The sequence below is a fragment of the Myotis myotis genome, unplaced genomic scaffold (assembly GCF_014108235.1).
Source record: "Myotis myotis isolate mMyoMyo1 unplaced genomic scaffold, mMyoMyo1.p scaffold_m19_p_18, whole genome shotgun sequence".
Lineage (NCBI taxonomy): Eukaryota > Metazoa > Chordata > Mammalia > Chiroptera > Vespertilionidae > Myotis > Myotis myotis.
This window is the reverse complement of record NW_023416322.1, coordinates 22,078,550-22,103,071: the sequence shown is the minus strand read 5'-3', so window position 1 is coordinate 22,103,071 and position 24,522 is coordinate 22,078,550. Positions and strand designations below refer to the sequence as shown.

At 46.1% G+C, this 24,522-nt stretch overlaps 1 protein-coding gene across 1 annotated transcript in view; it reads right to left on the bottom strand.

Annotated features, from left to right (window-relative positions):
• Nucleotides 1–24,522, bottom strand: part of LOC118673578 (protein transport protein Sec16B-like) — a 47,521-nt gene that overhangs the window by 17,994 nt on the left and 5,005 nt on the right. The window contains exons 2-13 of the mRNA XM_036344579.1: nucleotides 23,687–23,781; nucleotides 15,118–15,470; nucleotides 13,673–13,782; nucleotides 12,735–12,855; nucleotides 11,863–11,971; nucleotides 10,277–10,421; nucleotides 9,517–9,668; nucleotides 9,170–9,231; nucleotides 7,654–7,789; nucleotides 7,019–7,249; nucleotides 4,847–4,944; nucleotides 2,844–2,925 (exon numbers count right to left, since the gene is read on the bottom strand). Coding sequence (XP_036200472.1) covers nucleotides 2,844–2,925; nucleotides 4,847–4,944; nucleotides 7,019–7,249; nucleotides 7,654–7,789; nucleotides 9,170–9,231; nucleotides 9,517–9,668; nucleotides 10,277–10,421; nucleotides 11,863–11,971; nucleotides 12,735–12,855; nucleotides 13,673–13,782; nucleotides 15,118–15,470; nucleotides 23,687–23,704 — 1,617 coding nt within the window. The 5' untranslated portion in view covers nucleotides 23,705–23,781. The remainder of the gene's footprint in view (nucleotides 1–2,843; nucleotides 2,926–4,846; nucleotides 4,945–7,018; nucleotides 7,250–7,653; nucleotides 7,790–9,169; nucleotides 9,232–9,516; nucleotides 9,669–10,276; nucleotides 10,422–11,862; nucleotides 11,972–12,734; nucleotides 12,856–13,672; nucleotides 13,783–15,117; nucleotides 15,471–23,686; nucleotides 23,782–24,522) is intronic.

Below are 24,522 nucleotides of genomic sequence, written 5' to 3'. Positions count from 1 at the left end.
TAGCATAGTGCTTTACACTTGGTTTTCACTTTATAAATTACATGTAGGTGTACACACACACACACACACACACACACACCCCAAAGAAAAGAGGTGCTCTGCTGACCAGCCTAACTTCCAACTGTTACAGAGAGCGGGTGGAGCAGGAGACTGACAGTAATAGCTAAGATGCGGAGGTCAAAACAATTCACAATTACTTGGTCTTTGTAATTATCCCAAGGAACAAAAGAAGCTTTATCCGACTCCATTTCATAGTTACTGTTTATCTGGGCAATGCAGTGTGAATGAGAATGAAGATAATAATGAGTCACAATCCTAATAGCAGTTCTCACTTATTACACTCCGACCACGAGCCATGCCCCGTGCTAAGCATTCCTCCTAGGGGCAACCCCATGCTTTGGGTGCTATTATATCCCCATCTTCACATGTGAGCCAGGCTCTTCCTTGCTGGAACTAAAGAAACCAACCAACAAACAAAAAAGCCTTTGCTAAAAATAACAAAAACTTAGAAGTCATTTTTCTGTCTCCTCCACAGTGATTTTTAAAAGTCACTGTAAAATAGATCTATGGGGAGAGAGAGAGAGAGAGAGAGAGAGAGAGAGAGAGAGAGAGAGAGAGCGCACAAATACTTATTAACTAACTTCAATAAGTCAAGCATGATGGTTGATGTGTTCAGATATTCTCTCTCCTTTAATTTTCACAATAACTCTATTGGTTAGGCACCAAAATGCCCACAAACATGAGAAGCTGAGGCTCTGAGATTAAGGAGCAAGGTCAAGTTCACACGGCAGGACGGGGCAGAGGCTAGGTTACCCTGTGCGAGAAGCCCACGCCTGTGCTTTCCGGGGTCGTGCCTTTCCCCACTACACCGCTCCTCACAAGTAACTAAGGTCTAGTTTTCGCTGGATGCTGTGAGGCCAGGAAACTCTCCAACACTGAGATCAAACACGGCACTGCCACATCACCTCTGACTCCTCGGTTTTCTCACCTAAAAGTAGGGAACATGGAGCTAACTCTGCCATTGCCCCGAGCCAAGGGGCCGTACGCTGACTGCATCATTTCCTGCGTTTTATGACATGATGCAATCTCACTGCAGAGCGCAGGCATTCGGCTGAATTGGGAGGCGGACTCTGTGTTCCAGTGTAACCAGTTGGCTTCATGATGGGGCACATAAGTCATCATTTCCCTTTCCTTTGTGTGGAGTTGTGCACAAGCAATAAGAAAAAGCAAAAGTGTGAGGTCCATTTTCATCAAAGCTAGGTGTCGGCAGAAACGCCAACCTCAAAATACAAGCAAAGGCTGCCAAGTGATGGCGAGTCAACAGAGGTGCATTCAGGAGGAAGCAGGCAGAACACAGGGGGAGAGAATCCCAGCCACCTCCACGGGCTGAGGAGCAGCGAAGGCCACACAGACATTCACAGGAAATGCCAGGAGATGCGGGCAGCGCCAGGTGCCTGGAATAGGACCCTCGTCCCTCCCAGCACAAACCTCCCACAAATAACTGGGCCAGGGAAGACTCGACTCCTGTAAAGGAACAAGCACGGAGTCTGCACAAACATGCTGCAAAGATAAAGGGCGAGAAGTAACAGAAAAAATAAATGGAAGGTCAAAAGCACATGCACCAGAAAAAAATAAAATGTTATAAAACAAAGAATTGTCACCAAATATTTCCTCATGAATTTAAGTAAAATAAAGTGATGAAACAACTTCTGAGAAGCAAGGGCCTAAAGCTCAGTTCTGAGTGCTCAGGAACAGGTGGTGGGAACAGGAGATAACATGTGACCTGCAGAGCTCAGGGAGGAAGTGGGAGAAAAAACAAAGAAATGAGGACCAAAATGAAAAGAACATAAAAACTAAAAGACACTGATGAAAAACACAATCAGGGATGTGCAGGGTAGAAATTAAAGGAGAAATAAAAAAGAAATGAAACAAATAATAAAGTTTTTTAAAGAGAAAATTATATACATGGGTGGGCAAAAATAGGTTTACAGTGTTTCGTGTAGAAAAAAACATATAGGCTATGATTATTACAATAGCTTTATAAACTGTTTTTCATATTCATAAATGTAAACCTATTTTTGCCCATCCCTGTATACAATTCACATATCTATAGTTCACCTATATATGAAATGTGTATAAATGGAGTTCCTGAAAAGAAAATCAAAATAACAGAACAAAACAAATACTGAAGGATATAATTCAAGAAAACTTTTCTGAACTGTAAGATAAGAATTCACACAGTAAAAGAGCATCCTGCATCCCAAGAAAAAAAAACCTGACCGAGACTATCAACCAAGATGTATCCTCATTACTGGACTTCAAAGATAAGGAAGGAGTAGCTGGAGCAAAAAGACCTCGTCTCTGAACATGGGGAAAACCATCCGGCTGGCCTCAGATGTCACCTGAGCCATATCCAACTCTAGACAATGTGTAAATTCTGAGTCCAGCTTTGAAGATCAAGGTGCAGTGGAGGAAAAGGAAAGTAGCCTACAGAAGCCTAGAGGACCGTCTCTTGTTATTCACAACAGAGCAGGCAGCTGTGTTAGTGTGGACTGGCAAGGTCTTTGGAATCAGACAGACCTGGGCCCATCCTGACTCCACTGCTCACTAGCTCTGTGACTGTGGGTCCTCTCACACTTCTGTACCTTAGTTTTCACGTCTGCAAAACAGGGACAGTCATCCCTACCTCCACGCATTAAACGACATAATACGCATCAGAGTGCTTAGCACATGGCAAGTGATTAACAAGCAATTATCTTGATTTTTAATCTTCAAAGCCATCCCCTGTTCCAGAGCAGCCCCCACCCCCTAAACCCTCGGGATGCTGGGGTGGTAAAGGGTACCGTGGCTGCCTGTGGGATCCTCCCCGACATGAGCTGGAAGAGGGTCTGCAGTGGGTCGTTGAGCGCCAGTGTGCTTGTGAAACTGTGGAGAGAGGTGACCATCAGCGGTGACCAAGCCAAGAGAGCCTTCAACCCGTGGCCCATGAGGCAAAGGCCTCAGATATATTTCTATTTGATTGTAGCAGCTTCTTTTGGAACAAGAGTTCCTCTGTTTTTCTGCTGTGCTTTTGTCATGCCCACTTTTGCGGGGAGGGCAGGAGGGTGGGAGACAGAATCTTCACTCCACCACACACCCCAGGCAGGTCCCATTGTTGGGGGAGATTGTCTGCACGTTGGCACTGACACCCTAACTCTTGAGCAACCATTTCTGTAGGCCTCTCTCCATCATGGAGATGACCCGCCAATGTTTCAAAGGGTCCCAGAGAGCCCTAGCAGTTAACCTGCACCTCTTCCCTGTGGGCCCCTCCTTCCCTGCCCCCTCCCCCCCCCCCCCCACCGCAGCAGCCCTTCTCCATGCCCAGCCCACCGCTAGCCTGGGTCTGTAGAGCTTTTACTAAGCACTGAATAGCCATTTTCAGTAACCAGAGAGGCGTAGAACAGAGACCAGCAACGGTCATGATGACAAACCAAAGGATGTGCTTAACAGCCATGTGATAAGCTCCACAGCTGAGCTGAGATTTAAGCATACTCAGAAAGAGAGCTTTCCCTCAATTCACCGGGCACCATGGAAAATCAATGGCCCGAGGCAAAAATCTGCAGCTGAGAGGATGCTACTATGGGGGGAGGTGGGACACTGGTTTCCAAAACCCGGAGGAGCACCCCCAGAGCAATGACTTATTTAACAGCGCCCTTGCCTCGCGGGCTCAGAGCACATGTCGCAATGGAGCATTGGTGCTCTCCACCAGGCCAGCCCCTGAACAGAACGGGGTGCAGTGGGGGTACCAGGCCCTGGGAAGCCTGAGGGTTGGTGTAAGAAAGGGACTCCAGGGAGGCCATCGTGCAGAACAGGCTCCCGGGAGTGGGGCAGCCTGAGCCACAGACTGAACTTAGAATGTCCATCTTCTTAGCCAACCCTCTGCTCTACAGGATGCCCGGCCGATTTAAATAAAGTGAAACTAGGAGGCGAGCTTCACAGCTTGAACCAACACTAGAAAATGAACACTGTCAGCTGCCGTCCGTCTCACCGTCTGACCTAAGCCTGCTTCTCCTGGGAGGGTCCCTGCCACAGATCTATCCCATGGAGGCAAGGCAGGCCCTGGTCTACAGAAACCTTCCCCAGCACCCCGACACCTACCACCTCCAGTGACCCTGATGCTCTTTTGCTGTTTCATCCGCTTTATTCCAAACTGCTGGCTGTGTACTCACACCTCCATTCCTATCTCATCCTGGTTTGGGCATTTGTCCTGGTCCACCTGGCACCCAGATCTTGGTGTGCCGGCATGATTTCTAACTAACGTATCGCTTCAGTCTTGTCAACTCCCACCACCCTAGATGAAGACTTCCTGATCTAATTCCCAGTCCCATAACCCCCTTTCCTACCACAGCTCGTGGTCCTGCTACCTGTATCCCTACCTTCTCCTTAGCACCCATATCTCCATTGCAAGACTAAGCAGCAGTACTTAGTACTAATCCTCAGTCCTAAGACTCTGTCCGTTAACCTCACATGATCATTTGTATTCCCTCACTGATGGAACTATCTAGAACAGCCCCTCCCAAGGAAGAAGGCTACTGCAATATAGAAACCCACTTACTCTGTGGAAATCCTGTCTCTGGGAAATATTACTAAAATGTTTTATTCAGCTTGGCAGGTAGAATGTGTCTGCATCCAGATTAGGAGGATCTGGGGAAGAGAAATGCTACATCCAGCTCAGAAAATAGAAACTGGAAAGATGCTTGGAGTGGGGGGCTTCTCAATGCATCTTGGATTTCTCCTCACTGTCCCCTGCATTTGGTGGAAGGGGTCACTCTGCTCCACTGGTCTCCACTGCAATTCCCCAGCTCACCCACTCATGACCCAGTTGTAAGTCCTGGGGTCCATCTTGCTGGACAGGAACAGAGCATGGCCCCACAAGTGGTTCTTCATGGCCCACTCCAAGGCTTCCTGAAAACAAAGCATCACACTCAATGTTTCTTGCTCCCCTTCCCCCGTGCTTAGGTACCACTGCCCCCTGAGCATGAAGACTCCTAGAGCCTCATATGGGAAATGGGCTTTAACTGGCACGTATTTCTCAGCTGGCCCTTTCTCCAGCCTCCACTTTGTCAAAATTCATCATGCTGCTTCATTAGCTCCCCCTCAAACACAGCTTCCAGTTAGCCTTATGGCAAGCAAAAGTTACATAATACTTGTATGAACCTGAGCACCAAAAAATGAGAAGTAGCTCCCCCTCAGGACTGAGTCTCAAAATAAAACAAGTAGCAAGATGGTACAGTCGCCCTCTATATCTGCAGGGGTTCCACGCCCCCAGATTCAACCAACCTCATACATTGCTGGTAGAGCACACTGGTACAACCTCTAACAAGGCGATTTGTCATTATCTCCCAAAATTACAAACCATCTACCCTTTGACCCAACACCTCCACATCTAGAAATTTGTCACACCTATACTATCTATGCCAGGTAAATGGCAATGGGTAGTCATTGAGGCATTGTTTGTATCAGCAAAAGACTGGAAAGAATCTAAATGTCAATCTATAAGGGTTTAATTACTTATAATTTGTCTACAGAGACCTGTGCAGCCATAAGACATAATGAGGAAGATATGTCTATAGTATAAGGAGCAGGGGTCAACAAAATGTAGCTAAATTCAACCCACAAGCTAAGAATCGTTTTTGCATTTTTTAAATGAGCGGGGGTGGAAATAAAAGAACAATATTTCATTACACATGAAAATTATATATAGGTCAAATGTCTATGTCCATTAAGTTTCACTGGAGCACAACCACGCCCACTCATTTACATACCACCTGTGGCTGCTTTCACGGGAGAGCAGAAGAGGAGGGGGCACCAGTTCCCCATTATATCTCTTTTTATCTTTGGATTTTTTTCAAATAAAATTGATTCACATTGATTTTAGTCATGTATTCAAATATTTAAGTTAATTTAAGACTTTTGTAAAATGTGAGTTTGACTCCAAAATTAAACAAGGCACAAAAATAGGTAAATATGTGCGGTGATGGATTTGTCACTTACTAGTAACTCGATGGGGGGAATCCTTTCACAACGTATACCTATATCAAATCACTGCAATGTACACTTTAAATAGCTTACCATTTTATTTATCAAATATAGCTCAATAACAATGTAAAGAAAGAATGTAAAAATAACGTCGTCTAATTTACATATCAAAAAAATAAGCAAGACAGCACTTCATCTGCTGAAGTAAAGTGTTCCATATTGGCAGGCACACCTCAGATACAGCTGGTGGGGGTACAGCTTGTAAACAAACTTTCCAGAAACTAATTTAGTATATACGTGAAGAACTTTTAAAAAGTGCATGCCCTTCAACCCAGTAATTTCACTTCTAGAAATTTATCCTAAAAAGACTTACGTGACGTGTGCAAATTTTATAATTTATAATGGGTGACAAAATAGTGGATAGCCCACATAGTTGACAATAGTGGATTGGGTAAATAAAATATGATGCCCTCATATGATGGAATATTGTCCAACCAGTTTTTTTTTTTTTACTCATGTAAAAAATTTTTATTTTTTATTGAATTTATTGGAGTGACATTGGTTTCAGGTGTAAATTTCTATAACACATCCTCTGTATATTTTATGGTGTGCTCACCACCCCAAGTCAAGTCTCCTTCCATCACCATTTATCCTCCTTATACTCTCTTCTACCTCCTCCCACTCTATCCAACCATTTTTTAAATGGTACATTTTCATGCCATGAGAGCATTTACTGTAGAAAAAAAAAGAAATAATTGTATATATAATTTTATTTTGAATATATATGCATAGAAAAAATGCTAGAAGTAAATATATCAAAACGATAACTGGTGCTACCTTTTAATGGTAGGGTTATGGGTGTTTTTATTTTCTTCTTTGCACCTTCCTGAACTCCAGTGCTATGAAATGAATATATATATATTCCTCATCTAATTGGAGGGCTGAGTGGTGGGGAGACAGTGGTTACTTTTGTAAACCAAGCCTGCCGGGGCGCACTTGCCTTCTTCCTTCCGTAGTAGAGCAGCTTGGTGAATTTCTCCACGATCTGCGCAGGTGTCTCCACACTTGGGGGAATCTCCCCAGTGAGCAGGTTTGGGGTCCCTGAGCTGGGCGCTGGCCAGTTGTCATCGGTCAGGTTGATGAGGTTGGCCACCGGGGGCTGCCTCTTGTACTTCTCCAGCTTCTTGCGGTCTTGCATCAGCAGCTCCGCAATGTCAGACCCCACCATGGACTGCAAGGCAAAGAGGGTCATCCTGAGAGAGAGAGAATCCTCTGCGTCCTCACGGGGGCAGGCCAGGCACGGAAGGGCCTGCCTTCTTCCTGGGGAGGCCAGCACTGGATTGCTGTGTCTCAAACTCAGGTGCCACAAAGGTTATCAGAAATGTGCACACTCTCGTAGGAGCGTCATCTGGCTGGTGCAGTAACCCAACACCTTCACCACAACCCAGGCCACTAGAGAAGGGCAAAGTGAAGGTCAGTGCTGGCCAACTGGCACTGACATCTGAGCAATCAGGTTGCTTCTTTACTATTAACTTTTCTTATTATTATGTCATAAGCCAAATCATACTTATCCCAGGAAGGCTTACATTTCAATACAGCCTGCTCCTGCCCACCCATCAGAGAGGTAATACTCACCCCATTCTGTCGACAAAGGAGAACCAACAGTTGCCATAGTAGAGCTGCGTCTCTGCTCCCTGGTGTCTCGGATTGGCGGCTCTGAGCTGCTTTCTGCTGGCAAAAGGTCATGATGTCCACCTTGTGGACGTCTTCCCTATGGAGAGATTTCAGGGAGCGGAGGGTGAGCGGGCAGACTCTTCCCCATGCAGGACCGTGGGCTCCTCCCATAGTGTGCGGGTGCTGGATGGCCCCAACAAGCCAGGACCAGGACAGGGATAACAAGTCCATAGCTACAGGACAGTTGTTTCTTTGTGGAACAGGAAGAAACTTCAGAGATTCTCGCATATACTCTCTCCATTTTACAGATGAGGAGACTGAGGCCCCGGGACCTGAAATACCTGACTTGGGTAGCAGGCAAGAGCACTCTTTGGGGTCAGACAACCCTGGACTTAAATCTAGCTTGCCACATCTCAGCTTACAAAACTTTCTTATCTCCTCTGAGCCTCAGCTTTTCCCCAAGATCAGAATAATTTTAAAAATCTACCTCCATACAAAAAAGAAATTAGCAAGCTATGTGGCATATATTAAGTGCTCAATAAACAAGCAGTATTATTTGCTTAAGACTATTCAATAAAATCAACACCCAGTTGGGACCAGTATCCTAGTGTCCAAAATACCCAACTCGGTGCTCTACCCACATCTGTATACCTGAGTGTAAGAAATAGACACACTCAGTTTTGCTTAAAAGAACTGTCAAAATACTAGATGGGGATTTTCTTAGAGGGGGAGATCCAGGTTAAGAATACATTTATATAATGGTGTTGCTATTTAAAGGGCTTCCATGTGCATTAATCTCACTTGTGTCTCACAGCCACTGCCTGGAGTGGGCAGAGCCAGTGTTACGTCATGTCTTAAAGGGAAAACTAAGGCCAGAGAGAGCTAAATGACTTGTCTGCCATGGTATATCTAGTTAGGAGGATGCCTAGGGCCGGGCCCCAGATGTTCTCACATCAGTCAGGACACGCCACAGCAAAAGGCACTGTGAATATTTATCAGAATGGACTGGGCATTTAAAAGCAGTTCTGGCTCAATCCTGCAGAGGGCAGACTTGCACACCATCCAGGAATTCATGCAGACCAAGTTCCCTCTCCAGAAAAAGCAAGCCTTTTCCCCCACTATGATCCACTTGTCTGTGAGGTCCCAGGCAGTGCTGCACTTCCCCACTAATGTCTATTAGGAACACGGAACGCTAAAACCTCCTCCCATGTCACCTCTGCAAAATCTGATTTCAGATTTTTAAACCTTCACATTAATTGTTCTCCCCCCACCCCACCCGCCCCAACTATTAAATTGCTTCTCAAAAAGGCTCAGGCTACATTAGGCTCTGTCTGGTAGCACAGAAAATTCTACTCCAGTGGGGACAGACATTTTCTTTCAAAGAAGCCAAGAACAAATCCCCCCCAAATCCTATTCTTGGCAGGAAGACTGTGTAGGTCTCAAAAGCCTTTACTCAGCTGTTCATATGGTAATTTACCTGATCAGGGGTCCTGAGAAAGTTCTCATCTCTTCTTGTTCTTCAGAATCATTAAGAATAACCTGGAACAAAAATTAGATTTGCTCTTCAAGACAGTGTCCATCCAATGCCCCGTATCAGAACCCGAGGCTGTGGTCCCAAAGTGCAGCTCATGCCTCGTGGAGAAAGTGAGTTCTCCAGTGGCTGAAATTGAGCCAATAGCATCTCAGGGAAAACGTAAGTCCAGCATCACTTCTTCCAGAGAAGCTCCCCGCCCAGTTCCCCACAAGAGCCCCCTGTTCCAGGAGATGCCCAGGCTCAGGCAAAGGGAAGCAGGGAGCCTTCTGGGGACAAAGACTCTTATTTACCTCCATGCTGTGCAGTTCAACAAGGGCCGTTTGCCCGTCACTGGGAGAGCTGGGACACACACACACCAGCTGACCTCCTGGCCCAAAACTCGCAGGCACATGGGGGATGTAGAACTTCATGGGTGCCTTGGGATCAGCTGCCGAGTCAGCCGCTGACCAACAGACACAGGTGGACACTGTTAGCATGGCTGCCACTGCTTTTCTTTACTTAGCAGGATGCCACAAACACATTTCTGTCTAAATTCCACCGGGGACCCAGATAAGATTCTGGGTGGGCTACAGAAGTAGAAGCAGATTTAAGCCCCTGGGAATATGTCAGAGCATAATGCAAGGATGTTATGGTGGGTCCAAATGGTGATAACGCACAAGGCCCAGACTCTTGGCAATGGAGAGAGGCCGGGACTAGACAAGTCAGCCACATCCAGACAAAGCAACGATGCTTTGTGGCCTGCCCTTGCTTTACCAAACTGACTCCAGTCCTCACTTCCTTCACCTGCTACTTAAAAGCACCAAGGCGTGCCCGGTGGTGGCTAGGGGCAGGGTTCCCTTCCAAGAATCCGCTATGATGCAATGTCCAGTAAAGAGAAAAGGTGGGAAACGGAGCCACGTTGGCCTCTCTGCCCAGGAGAACTAGGTAAGCAAATGAGGCGAACAATGCTCTTCTCTTGGAAACCAGGGTAAGGTGTCTTTCCAAGAAATTTGCCCTCCAGCCCTCTTCCCGTCAGACTCAATCAACTCCTTTGATCACTTCAGCACCCACCAGCCTGCACTGGTCTCCAAACTGTTGAAGCCGTGGGGACATAAGGCTCGGAGGCATCTGCCATGTACTGACTGAGCTCATAGCCACTGGAGCTGAGGCCAGACTCGTGCTGCTGGAGAAGGTTGGACTCGTGGGGCAGTGGTGGCTGGAAGTGAAAAACAAAGAAAACACGTACACAGGAAGAATCAGAAACAGTTTCTGAGAGATGGTCCTCCCAGGTATTCCAAACTTTCGAATAAATACAATGAATGTGAATGTGTTGAAAGGACAGGGATGGATGATTCGATTGACAGGTGTTTGCTAAGGGAAGCATAGGCCCCAGTGGAAAGAGTGCAGGCCTTGGGCCCAGGAGGGGCCAGGAGGCCACGAATCAAATCCCAGCTTTGTCAATACCGAGCTGCTATGACCTAGTGACAAGTGGCTTGGGCTCTCTGAGCTGGGTACCCTCATCTATAACATAGATAATCATAGCTGCCCTGCATAGTTCACGTACTTAATCATGCGTTCATTCCCCAGCTGTTTAATGAGCACCTACTATGCTCTAGGCACCGTGCTTTCCCTGGAGATACAGGCCCACAAAAAATTCATGGAACTTACCTCCTGGGAGGATGCAAATAAAGCACTGGATGCAAAAGCTCTTTGTACACGGTAAAGTGTGTATGTGTGTGGCTGCTTTCATGACAGCATGTGCCCTGCCCTACTGAGCATTAGGTACACAGAAGAAACTGTTCTCAAAAACCATACAAATCCAATCAGGGAAACAAAATCTATACAAGACTGTCAAAAATTAAAAGCTGGTCACCATAGTGCTTTTGCATCTTTTCCATAAACCTAAAATTTTTCCAAAATAAATGTTTATTTTTAAAAAATTTGAGAGCTCCATTTTATGGCCCAGGTGATATATACAGTAAGATTTTAGAAGACAGAGACGGTCTCCTAAAAAGTCAAGACAGCCCAGCTGGCATGGCTCAGTGGTTGAGCGTTGACCTATGAACCAGGAGATCAAGGTTCGATTCCTGGTCAAGGCACATGCCCGGGTTGCAGGCTCCATCCCCAGTGTGGGGCATGCAGGAGGCAGCCGGTCAATGATTTTCTCTCATCATTGACGTTTCTATCTCTCTCTCACTCTCCTTTCCTCTCTGAAATCAATAAATATATATTTTAAAATAATGCTTTGTAAAATAAATAAATAAATAAAATTAAACGTCAAGACAGGCTTCAAGCTCTGCTTTTCAGCCCTGAATTAAAAGATTCCAGCAACTTCTCACTTCCTGGGTGAACCAAAGTGCTGGCAGCCTCTTCTCTGTTTCCCAGCACCTCAGAGTGAGCTGCGTGACATTTCCTGATTCAGTCAATTTGACAAAAATGCAAAAGGGCCAGATCAGGATCCCAGGCCCTTCAGATTGAAACAGGAAAATGGGGAAAAGAGGAGGGATGAGTGGAGACTCTGCCAAGGAGGGAAGAATTGGACCACTCAGTCTGCTGGCCACTGGAGAGCCCACCCCCAGGGCCCTGCCTGCCACTGCTGACAATGTAGTTGGGAGGCACTGTCACAGGCCACCAGCCCCCATGTCACTTCAAGTTACCTTATGCTTCTGGGCCCCAGTTAGCACACTCTCCGGAAGCAGGTCCCCAGGCCACTCCTGTCCAGAGTTGGAAGCAGGGCTGTCTCTATAAGGGTTCCCACTCTGAGATCTGCAGCAAAATGACAGGAGAGGTGAGACGGGTCCTGGGCAAGCCAGCAAGGCTGAGCTGCTCTCTGCTGGAGGTGGTTCTGTTGTCGAGTGTGGACAGTTGTCAGGTCAGGTCGGCCTGTGTGCCGCAGAGAGAAGCACTGTCCTTCCATTTACCACCTCAATCTGTTAATACCAGGAAAAGGGGGCTCCAGGGCTCCCCAGTGCAGTTACTAGACGCTGCCCCGAACCCTGCAGAGAAGCGTGGTCCCTGCTGCCTGACATCTGGAATGACTTAAATCAGAGCAGTCGGATTCATGTGTTCCAGGGTAAAGGTGCCAGGCCAAGGGCACCAGGACAGGTACTAGTACAAAAGGCTGTTCCCGTCCCCTGCTTGCCTGATCCCAAAAGATGTCCCATTCTTAGGGCACAGGAGTAGGCAGAAGAGAAGCGTCCCAGCCCCAGACAGGACCCAATCACGAGACCAACATAGAACACAGGGCCTGCTTTCTGATGGACCTCAAGAAACAGGACTCAGACTAGCCCAGGTTTGAGAACCACATCTCTGAGTTAAGAATCTCTCCTCCCAGGGTTCCTGTTCACCGCTGGCCCGGGCCATCCTGGGCTACACCTCCATCCCCGAGAACAAAACTCCCACATCCCCACAACAGAAGCGGACGACAGGCTGCCTGAGATGAGGGCCCAGCACCACACGCTATAAGATTTCCTAACAGAGTTTGAGTTTGGCTGAATCATGTTGACCTGGCCTCTCCTTTCACACTTACTGGAACTGGGTCTCACTGTTTGTTCCAAATGGACTCTTCTGGTTTTCATGATGATATTCATTGAGGTACTTTTGATCTCGATAGTCTTCATGCCGGACATAAGGACTCGCCTGCCTTGGCACTGCACCCTCAGAAAAAAAATAAATAAAGCAGGTCACTTCCTGTTTGTGAAAGTTCCAAAAACACACTTGCAAGCTGTGAAGTTGAGTTACTGGAGCACAGTAGGTACAAAACACATTCGCCAAAATGAATAAAATTGGTGAGAGCTAATGATGAGATGCCCCTCAGTCCTCCCTGAACCAATTAGCACGGCCCTATACAACCGTACAATGGTGATGATCATGTGTGAGTGTGTGTGTGTGTGTGTGTGAGAGTGTGTGTGTGTGTGTGTGTGTGTGTGTGTGTGTGTTCAATGTTGAAACAGATTTCTCTCTGCTAGCAGCCAGTGCTATGCAAGCACTGCCCTGATAGCATATACCTAAAGCCTTACTATTGTATAGGGTATAAATTCCTAATGGTGCATATCTGCACTCTCAGGGTAAATGGTGGTCAGACTCATTGCAGCCCAGTCACACACTTGAGGACGTCACTGATACTTGGTCAGAGACTATAATCTTGGCTATAATGAGAAGTAGAAGAAAACATGTGGATGAAATGCAAACTACCCATAATATTAGCAGCATAAAGATAGTTTCAGTACTATCATCTACATGTACCAAGAAAATGACTGCTTTTTGTCCCTTCTCCTCGAGACAGCAAGCAGTAGTGTCTTTGCCGTGACCTCATCTGGCCAAGAAAGAGGTAGGCAGGGCGGGAGTTCTTTCTACCTCAGTAGAGCAGGTGCCCAAGGTGAGGTTCTGAGCATGGCTCCCTTGGCCTCTGCCCCGCCTATTGACCAGCTGCACTACCCCAAAGACTTCTGGGAGGTTATTCCATACCTCTTTCTTCTGGTTGCTGCTGTGGGTGCCCATGGTAGTAATAACTTCCATACGGATATTCTTCCCTTACAGAAGAGTGATACCTCTGGTATGGATCATCAATGCCTGGCCTAAAATAGCACAGTGAAGGCCAGTCATTTCAAGGATGAATGCGGTAAAGAGAGAAACCAATGGGAGACTGGACAAACTAAACAACTTCAGAGGACAGAATTGTGACCCTGGTCTAGTACCTGCTTAAAAGGCACAGTTAATTCTAGATCCCATACACAGAAAATCCAGGCCCAAAGCAGGAGTAAGAGCTTTGATTCAGAACAAAGCTGGGATCCTTATAGCAAAGTGTCTCATTCTTCTTCCCCATGATCTCTCTTACTCTTCAAGTACCTACATCCAACCACATAAGATATTGTCTTAGAAAGCACTGCCCTGATAGTATCCTAGAAAACCACTTCCAGAGATGACCAATAGGCCATTGTAATTCCCATGCATATTACAGATGGAAATGAGATGAAAAGGTCAGCTTGGACTACCTTAAATCTGATTGCCTGTGTCCTTAACATACCTTCCCTTGAGGATTCAACAATACAGAAAGACTGGGGAAAGGAATGTCAGGTTGTTAGTATTTTCATCAATTAACAATTCTTTAGCATTTCACAGGGGCAAAATTCTTTAAAATAGTTGTCATAATTTCAATCCTGAATCTGTGGGCAGATAAATACCACCCCACCTCGAAAAGCCAAAGTGGACACAGGTGGCTTCCAATATTCCATAAAACATTGCGTCCAGTGCTCTCAGTTAGAACCCAGAAGTAGGAATTCTAGATTCTCCAACCTAGAATCACCTCACCGAGACCCCTTCCTTCTGAACGTGGAGCCTGCAACCTTACATCTGCTCTCTCTGAGATTGATTTTTCTTTTAAGTTCCCATCCATTCATTCAATGCGTTTTCTTTTTTCTGGATGCCTACCACATTTTAGATACTGTTCTAGGTGCTAGGGCTCTTGTTGATGCTGGTGGTGTCATACTAACCCTGCATCAGAGTGGTTCAAAGATGAGGAGGAAGTTTTTATAGGGATCCCTAGGAGAGGCTGTTCCATCGTCTACATATATTTACAGTATTGCCTTTTTGTAATCCTGGAATAGAGGGTTTCATCTGCTCTCTTTAATTTCACCATTCTCTCATTCCTCCTATCCTCTCCCCGGCCCCCAACACTCAATCAGATCCTGATGGCTTCTTTAAGAAGTCCCACCAGGGGATACAGAAAGGGGAACTATTCTTTTCAGTCAATTTGAGAGAGCAAAGGGTTTAGCCAAATCAATGTAGTAGGGTGGAGGAGGAAAAAGAAAAAAAAAAGAGAGGAGAAATAAAAGGAAAAGGAAGAAGGACAAGAACAATCTGTTCATAAGCACTCAGGAGGGTTGGGTCAATTCCAAGCTCTAAATCCATACCTTGAATACAAGTGAGGGTGATAAGCCCCTTCGTAATAGTCCCCCCCGGCCACAGGCTGAGGCCATTCCCCAGGCCTGGGTACGTAATGAGGCTGCTGCTGGTCTGCCTTGGGGTCCTGCTGTGGCTGGGGGCTCCCTCGGATGTCTTGCCATTGATGGAACCTCTCTCCCTTGTGCCAAGAGTGAGGAACAGGTCGATGATATCCATCTCTCCGAAGACCTCGGTCTGGACCCTGGGATGGGGCTGGGGGCCTCCCCCGGGGCTGCAGCGGCTGCTGGGGAATCCAGGGTTCCATCCCTGACCTTCTGAATGTCTCTCTTTTTTTAGTCAGTTGTGTAGTTATTTTATCTTCCTGCAGACAAAACAAAAAGACCCCAAAATTATCATTACTTTAGGTTTATATCCAAACATGATGGTTGATTGCGTTTTATTAAAAACGCACTTATGGTCCTCAAAATCTTCTATCTAAAACAAACCACATGGCTACTGATACAGAAATATCTGGAGGAAAATCTCAAACAGATATATGAAATAAACAACAGATTAGACAACTATATGGTTGTTGCTTTAAAAATTAAGAAGTGTAATTAGTTGGAGCAATAATAGATGTGGGAGGCATGAGAGGCAGAACAGTAATAGGTGAAGCGCCAAAACCCAAGTATTCCAATTAAATAAATGTCCATTTATTCCACCAGCAAATATTTATTCAACATTTACTATGGGGCTCCTAAGCTATCATGGAAATAGAGTGGGCTTAGATTTAGACCAGAGGTCAAATCCTAACTCTGCCACTTATTAGCTAGTTAATTAGTTCAAGCCTCAATTTCCTTATCCATAAAATGGGGATCATAATGACTAGCTTGCAGGGTTACTGTCAGAATTAGAGATAACTTATGAAATGCCCAGTTCACTATCTGGTCTATGGTAATTGTTCAATAAATAGTAGTTAGTGTTGGAGATAAAGGTTGGGGTAGTGAGGGTAGCTGAAGGCATTTCCTAAACAAAAAGAAGCTGAAATTGACCTCAAGAGACATCTTCTCTGAATCCTTAAATTCACCTTTAGAACTCAGCCCCAAACAAGGCCATGCCGGCCTCTCCTCCAGGGGACCCACCAAGACAAAGGTTTGGGATTGCTTCCATGACCACCTGGAGAGCCATGTCGTGGTGATCCTCCAGGCTGGAGACTTTAAAACCTGGAAGTCTCCCCAGAATCAAACTGATTCTCCCCACTTATTCTTCAAAATGGGAAAAGGCTCCAAGGACAGACTGCCTTCCCAGCTCCTCGGCCCAAGTCACAGGGGACTGCCCCCATCCAGCTGCCCCCCAAAGGAAGAGCTCACCCCGGACCTCGCAGCTGCTCAGGGATCCCCTTGTGTTGGGAGAATTCGTTAGCTCGGTCAGACCCTGTTTTTTCTCTGTTGGGGACAGTTTTCAGCGGAAATATTCTGATGGAAGCCACTTCACTTGCTCCCACTCCTGACGCTCCCTGCTAAAACAAAAATCCTTATCTGAACAAAGGTCAAAGGGTATGTGTGGAAATCAACATGTCACTGCTCAAATGCCACGGAGCCAGGGTCCACCGCGATGAGCCGAGGGCTGTAAACAGACCAGCCCAGAAGAGCAAGGCGCAGAAGTGCCTTCCACTCCGAGATCAACCCCCGCTCGGGGTAACTAGCACCCTTTTGCCCAGGTTAGCCCACTTTCCTGAAAAAAATGCAGGCTTTTTCCAGCAAATTCCAGCAGAGGCCAAATGCTCCAGACACAGTGAAAGCGTGTGTGGGTCTTTCCTGAAGGCCCGAGGCACTCAGTACCATTTGGACACATGTAAGAAAGTCTCTGTCACCCTGTCCCCAGATATTTCACTGGGCAGCCTTCCCTGACTGCAAAGGCACAACACCCAATCTCTTCGCCAAAATCCTGTCCTTTTGTTGCCAAGAGAGATCAACTCCAGTAAGTCAGACCTCAGGTTATAATTAAGTACAGCAAGCCAAAGGCAACTAAGATTCTCAGAATGAAGACGTTCCATCCACAGTGACAAGTCACACTTGCGAGCTCACCTCCATGACCCTCCCTGGCCCCAGTGAGGGCAATGTTGCCTCTGCTAATCTGACAGCCCAGCAAGCACAGGTAAGAGAGAGGACACAAGTGAGCTAGGTCCCCACACACCTGCTCTGACGCCTTGCCACCTTCCTTCAGCGCGGCTCCGGGAACCTGGCCCAAGGATGTCTCCGCTCCTCGTGGAGACTGCCAAAGTCCAGGTGCCACATCTACCAAGACTCACCTGGCCTTCCAATCTACAGCCAGTCAGTTACCTTTGCAACTGCCGGGCCTCCATGGAGCTGATTCACTGGGGCAAAGTACAGCCCAGCCACCGCATGTGGGACAGGCCTGACCTGGCGTATTTGCTCAGAGCCCTGTCGGAGGCTGATGCTTCTGTTTGCCTGGTCGTGGGCTGAGCTAGGTTCACTCACATGTGAAAGCATCCAAACCCCACAGCAAACAAGGAACAGAGGCACCGGGGAGAGGAAACCCAGAAAGCCCGCAGGCAGCCTGGCCCGGCCAGAAGAGCACAGCCTTGGGGCGCTGACTTGGGGCTCTGCCACTGGCTGGCTCCATGACCGAACCTCTCTGAGTCTCAGTTTCATCTTCTGTAAAAGGGGAATAGCAATACTTAGCTTATGAGGGTCACAATGAGGAGGAAGTGCTGGTAAAATGGCACACGTATAAATAAATACGCTCTATATATCAGTATTATTTTTTCCTTTTCAGAAAGGTACTCATGGGCGGGTTGTAAATACCTGGTCTCTCTGGTGGGGGTTTTTCTCATTCATGTTTCTCTCCACCGGGTTCTGTTTGTGTATCAAGTGTGTTATCTAAAGGAAGGTAAATCTAAATGCCCAATGTTGAACTGAAGACACTGAAAAGTTTTCTATTACAATAAGAAAATAATTTCTTGCATTTACAAAATACATTTTTCAGCATTATTAAGATAATCACAGGTAGCTCGTGTCTACTTTTGAATTAATATTTTAAAATGCAGAAAGTCATGTCATATACCTTAAACTTACACAACGTTATATGTCAATTATATCTCAATAAATTGGGGGAGGGGAATAAAATTCAGCATTTGCCCAAAAAGTTTATTCTTTCTCTCAACAAACACTTACTTAGTCTCTCTAAGATACCAGGATTTGACACATGTAAATATGAAGGACAGAGTCCTTGCCTTCAAAAAGTTTGGAGCAAAATAGCCCCCCATGTTGCTACTAGTCCAGGGAAGACCACATGTGGGTCCCGTGATCAGATACACTACTGTACCTGAACTAAAGGTCACTATAAGGATATAGAGGATATAGTTGTCTCATCCCCTCACCTGACTCCTAGAGTCTGACCATAGAATGTAGACTTCTCTGACCGACCATGGACATGGTTTCTTGCACCACTGGGGTCAGAGAATTCTGCCCTGAAGTTTGGCTCATTGCTGGGCGCACTGACATTTTTAATCTTCCTGGGAAGAGGTGCTGGAGAAGGACACACAGCAACAGCAGGAAGCAGAACATGGTTAATTATGACACGGACTCAGATATACAATTATGTGTTCTGACATATCACAATAAGATTCATGAAAACCTGCTGAGACTCTTTTGGCTTATAACAGGATGTTAGTCCTGCCCCAAAACACCGACTATATTACTGGGAGGCTAACTCTGCAACTTCACTTTATTGATGATAAAACTAAGATCCAGAGAAGTGAAGTGATTTACCCAAAACCACCACCAAGCTGACCAGAAGCTCAGTCAGGGTTATACTGGTGTGAGGGAGTCACCTTGCCCTGGCCTTACAAGGGCTGATTATGACTTATGCAGGAATTGTGTGAGCCAGTAAAGAAGCCGGTAGTAACTGGACATCCACCGTGGTGGGAGTATTTACATAGCAACTGTCCAACGCTGTAAAGCAAGGTGGTGGCGGCTGTGTCCAGAGAGCAGTTTACCAGCATACAGATTACAATCCCAAACTCCTAGGTTCCTGACTCAGCATACTTTCAAACTCAAACTCCCGAATTGCCATTCCACTGCCAGCCTTCGTTGCACATCTCTGCTTTAGTTATTCCAAATCTAGCTCAGTTATTCCAAATGCTCTTTTTGTGACATCCCAAAGCATCTCTAGTTATCTAAAGAGTTATTGTGAAACTCCTCAAACACTCACTAACCAAATCAATTTTAATTAGCTTTAATTATGGAATAGACATATGGCATACAACAGTTATATGGGTCATGGAACGAAATAGTCGTGGTGGGATCGCACCAGCCCAAAAGCTTTGGGATTTATCGGTCTCTGCCTTGCCCAGCCCACATATCTAGTTACAAAATCTCTCAACCTGGCAGTTCAATTCCTCCTGGTTTCTAACCAAATTTACCCAGCTTGACAAATACATTAGCAGCTCGTCCCCACCAGGAGGTGGGCTAAAATTAGTCTTGCCACCCACACCCTGCTTGCGGTGCCTTTACATGATCCACGGGCTCCCTCGTGCTGGAACAGCGACAGTCTTCACATTCTCCCTTCCCCAAGCAACCCATCCTCCTGCCTGATTCCTGCTCTGCATTTCAACCATGAGCCAGAACTGGAGCCCTGGTCACTTGCTAATGTATGTGAACTTCCTTTCCGGGTCCCTGCGTCCTTTCCAAATGCCAGACCACCGATGAGGATCTTGCTTCAAATAGGAGTGACTACCCTGGTTTGACATCTGTCTAACAAAAGTGTCCTCTCTGCTAATAACACTGCTAATCTCTACTCACCAGACCAGGGTGAGCATTTGGTAAGAGGCTGGAGAAACGTTAGGAAGGTTTGGGTGGGCTAGGGGAGTGGGCTTTCCCTAGGAACATGTCCTCAAGGTAACAAGTGGGCTACCAGTTAGATGGTCTTGAAACTCATGGGGATTTGAACATCTGAGCTTCATTCCATGCTATACCCAAAGCGCCTGGCACAGTGCCTGACATATGACCAGAACTCAATAAAGATTTTATTTGTGAATGAATAAACACCTTAAATGTTTAGCAGCAACAACCTAATTGTATAACTCTATCCAGCAGTTCTCACATCCTGAATATAGAGTGAAACTTTGATAGGAAATTTCTGGAAAAAGTAAAAGAGAATGCTGATGCAGTGAGTTAAGGGGACTGAGCAGAGATTCACCAAAGTGATGCCCTCTGGGGCATAAATGAGACAAAATCGGAATTAATAACCTGCATACCTTGTTAAGCTACATACATCTAAAAGACACACTCCAATCGGACAGTGAAAGAAAAATATTAAATAAAAAAAATCTTAGCTAAAATGGGAATGACTGAATAATGTCCACACTGCATTTCCAACAACAGCTGACACTCTGAGGCTCTTTTTAGTCAGCAAGTGGCTCGTATCTCTGACTCCAAGGATGAATCAAGGGGTAAAGGTTGAGTGCAGAGCAGCCTCTTGACCCCAGCAAGCCACCTGGACCAGCCTCGGAGGCGGAGCTCGGGGCTCCGGCCAGTCATTGGCCTCCAAGGCTGTGACCCCTTCCTTCAGGGAAGCTGGGTGTCAGACAACATGCACAGCAGCGTGTGCCACTCAGCAGTCCAATTATCAGCAAGGACATGTGCCAGGAAAACATGGTCTGAGGGCCAGAGACAATTAGCCTGGCACGGGCACCATAAGCTACCAGTGCCAGTCCTGGGGCTGTCACTCCTAGCACAACCTCAGGAGTGAAGGCTTGGGCACAATTCAGGTTTCCTATAGGACTGAGGAATCCTGTGGATGAGCCCGGACAAAAAGGCTCCTTGAAATGCCACCTACCCGGCTGCCTGCAAACCTGCCCTCCTTGAACCCACCTCTGCTGCCAAGAGCCAGAGAAGCCATTCTTCCTTATCAGCTCTGGGCTGGCTGAGGTGGCCCCGCCTCTCTCACTTAACCCTTCCCACTTTATCGCTGCCCCTGAACCAGGATGCGTGGAGTGGCAGATGGATGCTGCTGTGACTTCTGACCTCACATCAAGCTCCGCGGCACAGCTGACTCACACACCCACTAGATGAAATAAAGGGCTGTAATGTGCTTGGAGAGTTCTCCGAGCTCCCAAGGTCAACAGGACACATTCCCCAGAGGAGCAGTACCACTTGGTAGCCCTGGAACAAGGCTGCCTGAGTGTGAGTCTCAACCCCATTCCCTGCGTGAACTTGGGGAAGTTATTCTATATCTCCTATTCTTCTTCTGTACGGTGGGGCTAATAATAGAACCTACCTCACAGAGTTATTATGAGAGAATAATTAGATTAAAAACCTACAAAGCTCTTAGTGTATAGTAAGTGCTTAATAAATGTTAACTGTTCTCCTCTCCCTGGAAATGCTCTAATGTGCGTAGGAAGCCTTCTGCACAACTTATCAGGAAAGGATAAATTGAGTGCCCACGACTGCAGTGACATCCACACTTTTCCTTTACACTTGACCCAGTGCCCCCATTGAGCTACAAGATCAGGGGGACGTGGAGAATCTATGTCACACCGCTACACAGGAACCAAAGAAGCGCTTGAGGTGAGAACATCAGAATTAGAAACCTCAAGAAAGTGCAGCCCACAGCTTCTCACACTCGAGTACTTAGAGCCCCAGGGACAATGCACGATGCCACAGGACAAACACCAGTTTTATCGTACCAGCAACTCCAGAATATGTTTTTTAAATTTAAATAAACATAAGTATTGTATTATTGGATAGTATGGAATAAAGTTCAAATTTGTGTTAATTTTTACAATGAAGTATGAGACGTCAAAAAAATTTCATATTTGCAATGGGACATACACACACACGTTCATACACACACACACACACACACACACACACACACTCATATACACATACCCTGGACCTCCAGAGTCGCTCCAGCCACTTGGTGGAAATGCTTAAGAAACTCATTCTGAACAAGAGCAGACATTCAGACCTATAACGGATGAGCTGGAAGGAACCCATCCCCGCAGGTGACTCAGTGTCTGAGGCAGGGAGCCTCAGGCCCTCGCTCGCACACAGCTTCCACTGACAGCCCCGCAGCCCTCCAAGCTCTCCATGCCGGATAAGAATCCTCTCTTATGTAAGACTCTCTCAGTTACTGGCACAGGGAGTGTTTGTTCTCCAGTGGAGGTGCGTCCTCAGGCTCCTTATAGAAACACACCCCAGAATTTTAGAGTCAAGATGCTCCTCCTGATGTACCACACACATGCATGACTCAAACTTTCATCTGAACTCTGAGTAGAAGAAAACCTGCCACTCAACAGCCTTCGCACTCCAGGTTTCATAGCCCTGTCTCTGTTTCCTTATAAAATATCCTTCTCTCAGTCACTTTCAGGCATAGCAAAGGCCTGGAGGAAAGGAAATAGGAATCGAAGCCTGGATTTAGTTAGTTTTAACGGTGCCATTTCCCAGCCATATGCCTTTGGGGGGAACATAATTCAATCTCAGCCCTGGCCGGGTAGCTCAGTTGGTTAGAGCGTCGCCCCGATACACCAAGGTTGCAGGTTCCATCCCCGGTCAGGGCACATACAAGAACCAACCAATGAATGCATGAATAAGTGGAACAGCAAGTCAATGTTTCTCCTCTCCTCTCCCCTCCCCTCCTTTCCCTCCCCTCCCCTCCATTCTTGTTTGTTCTCTCTCTCTTTCTCTCTTTCTCTCTCTCTCTCTCTCTCTCTCTCTCTCTCTCTCTCTCTCCTTTCCTTTCTCACTGAAATGAAATCTCTATGAACTCCAGTTCCCTTATCTTTACAGTTAAGTCTAAGAAGTACCTCACAGGGCCTCATGAATGTGTCAGAAAAAAACAAACACCAAAAGGCCTGATAAATAGAAGAGTGGACTTTCAATAAGTCTTTCTTTCACTCTTCCAGGTTCCGTACATTCTGTTAAAGGTGTGACAAGCTAACCTGTATACAAACCTCATGAGCGTGTACAGTACAGTGTTCAAAAGCTCAGGTTTTGTAGTCGGAGGTGGATTTGGTCCCAATGCCTCCACTGACTAGCTGTGAGACCTCAAGGTTAAGGTTAGGTAACCTCTCAGGCCAACTGTCTTCATCTGTTAACTAATTGTATAATAATAGATATACATTATTGTGGTGGGATAAATGAGACAATTATTCATGGCGTACAGTAGGTGCTCAATTAATATTTGATGAAGAGATGAATGCATGATCTAGGAAATGTACTCTGTGCCTGCACAGAGTAAGTGTTCAAGATATAGATGTTGTCGGGGTTGTTTAGAAGAACAAAGCAGAATTATCTTTTAGGCTGATCAGGGTATTTGTCCTTATTTAGCATTTATAATAGTTCATATTCAATTTTTACCTTTATTATTAGCTTAGAATCTAATCTGAGGTTATTTTAAATTTTCATTCTGCCCTCTCATCATAATAATCCATTTCACCAGAATCGTCTTCCCAGAGGTACCCATCCTTGGCTCATTGGTTTTACTACCCAGTGGCATCAGTAGAGAGTTTGTCCATTTAGGGGCAATAAAAGAGAAACCAGAAAGAATAAGAGATCTCACGAAACTCACAGTGTCATTATCAGTCATTGCGTGGAGGAAAATCAACCACAGGACTTCTAGTCAAAGCTCTGTCCAGAAAAGCATACTGGTAATAGCCACGTGATCTATTTAAGGCAAAAAGGCAATTATTTAAAAATCCATTCCATGCAAATACCTGGAGTGTAAATAGGTTCACTCAACTTGATATATACAGAGGTGGGCAAAATAGGTTTACGGTTGTAATATAATAATCTATAATAATAAAAGTGTAATATGCAAATCGACTGAATGGCCAAACAACGGAATGAATGTCCGGACAACTGTCCGGATGACTGTCCGGACGACCTACCAGACAAAGCTGGGGCTGCAAAGGCCTACTCTTGCATGAATTTCGTGCATTGGGCCTCTAGTTAATAAATAATAATACAAGAATAAACTTTGTGTTTCATGCACAACTTTGAACCTACTTTTGCCCACCCCCCTCTATGTAATCAGGAACATAAGAACTCAAAGATCAATATCTGTATGTTCTTGTCCCGCTTGTTAGTCAATGAAGCACATACTTTGCTGTTCCATGGACAGAAATAGCCCACGTGCGTGCACAGCGTGAGCGCATACACGCATTTCAGTGGTACTCACACCCTGTTCTCCCGGTCTGGAATAAGTGACTGCAGATACAGTTACGATCCCCAGGAGTGCTGCTTTAATGCTGAATTTAGCACATCAGGGCATTTCCATAGGAGCCACTTATGACACCAGAAAACAAGTTCAAACTTCAGTTCCTGGAGGACACTGAAGGGCACGACAAGATGACGGAGAAGTCTCTTTTCTAAGCATACGTGTCTGCAACCATCACAAGGGAGATG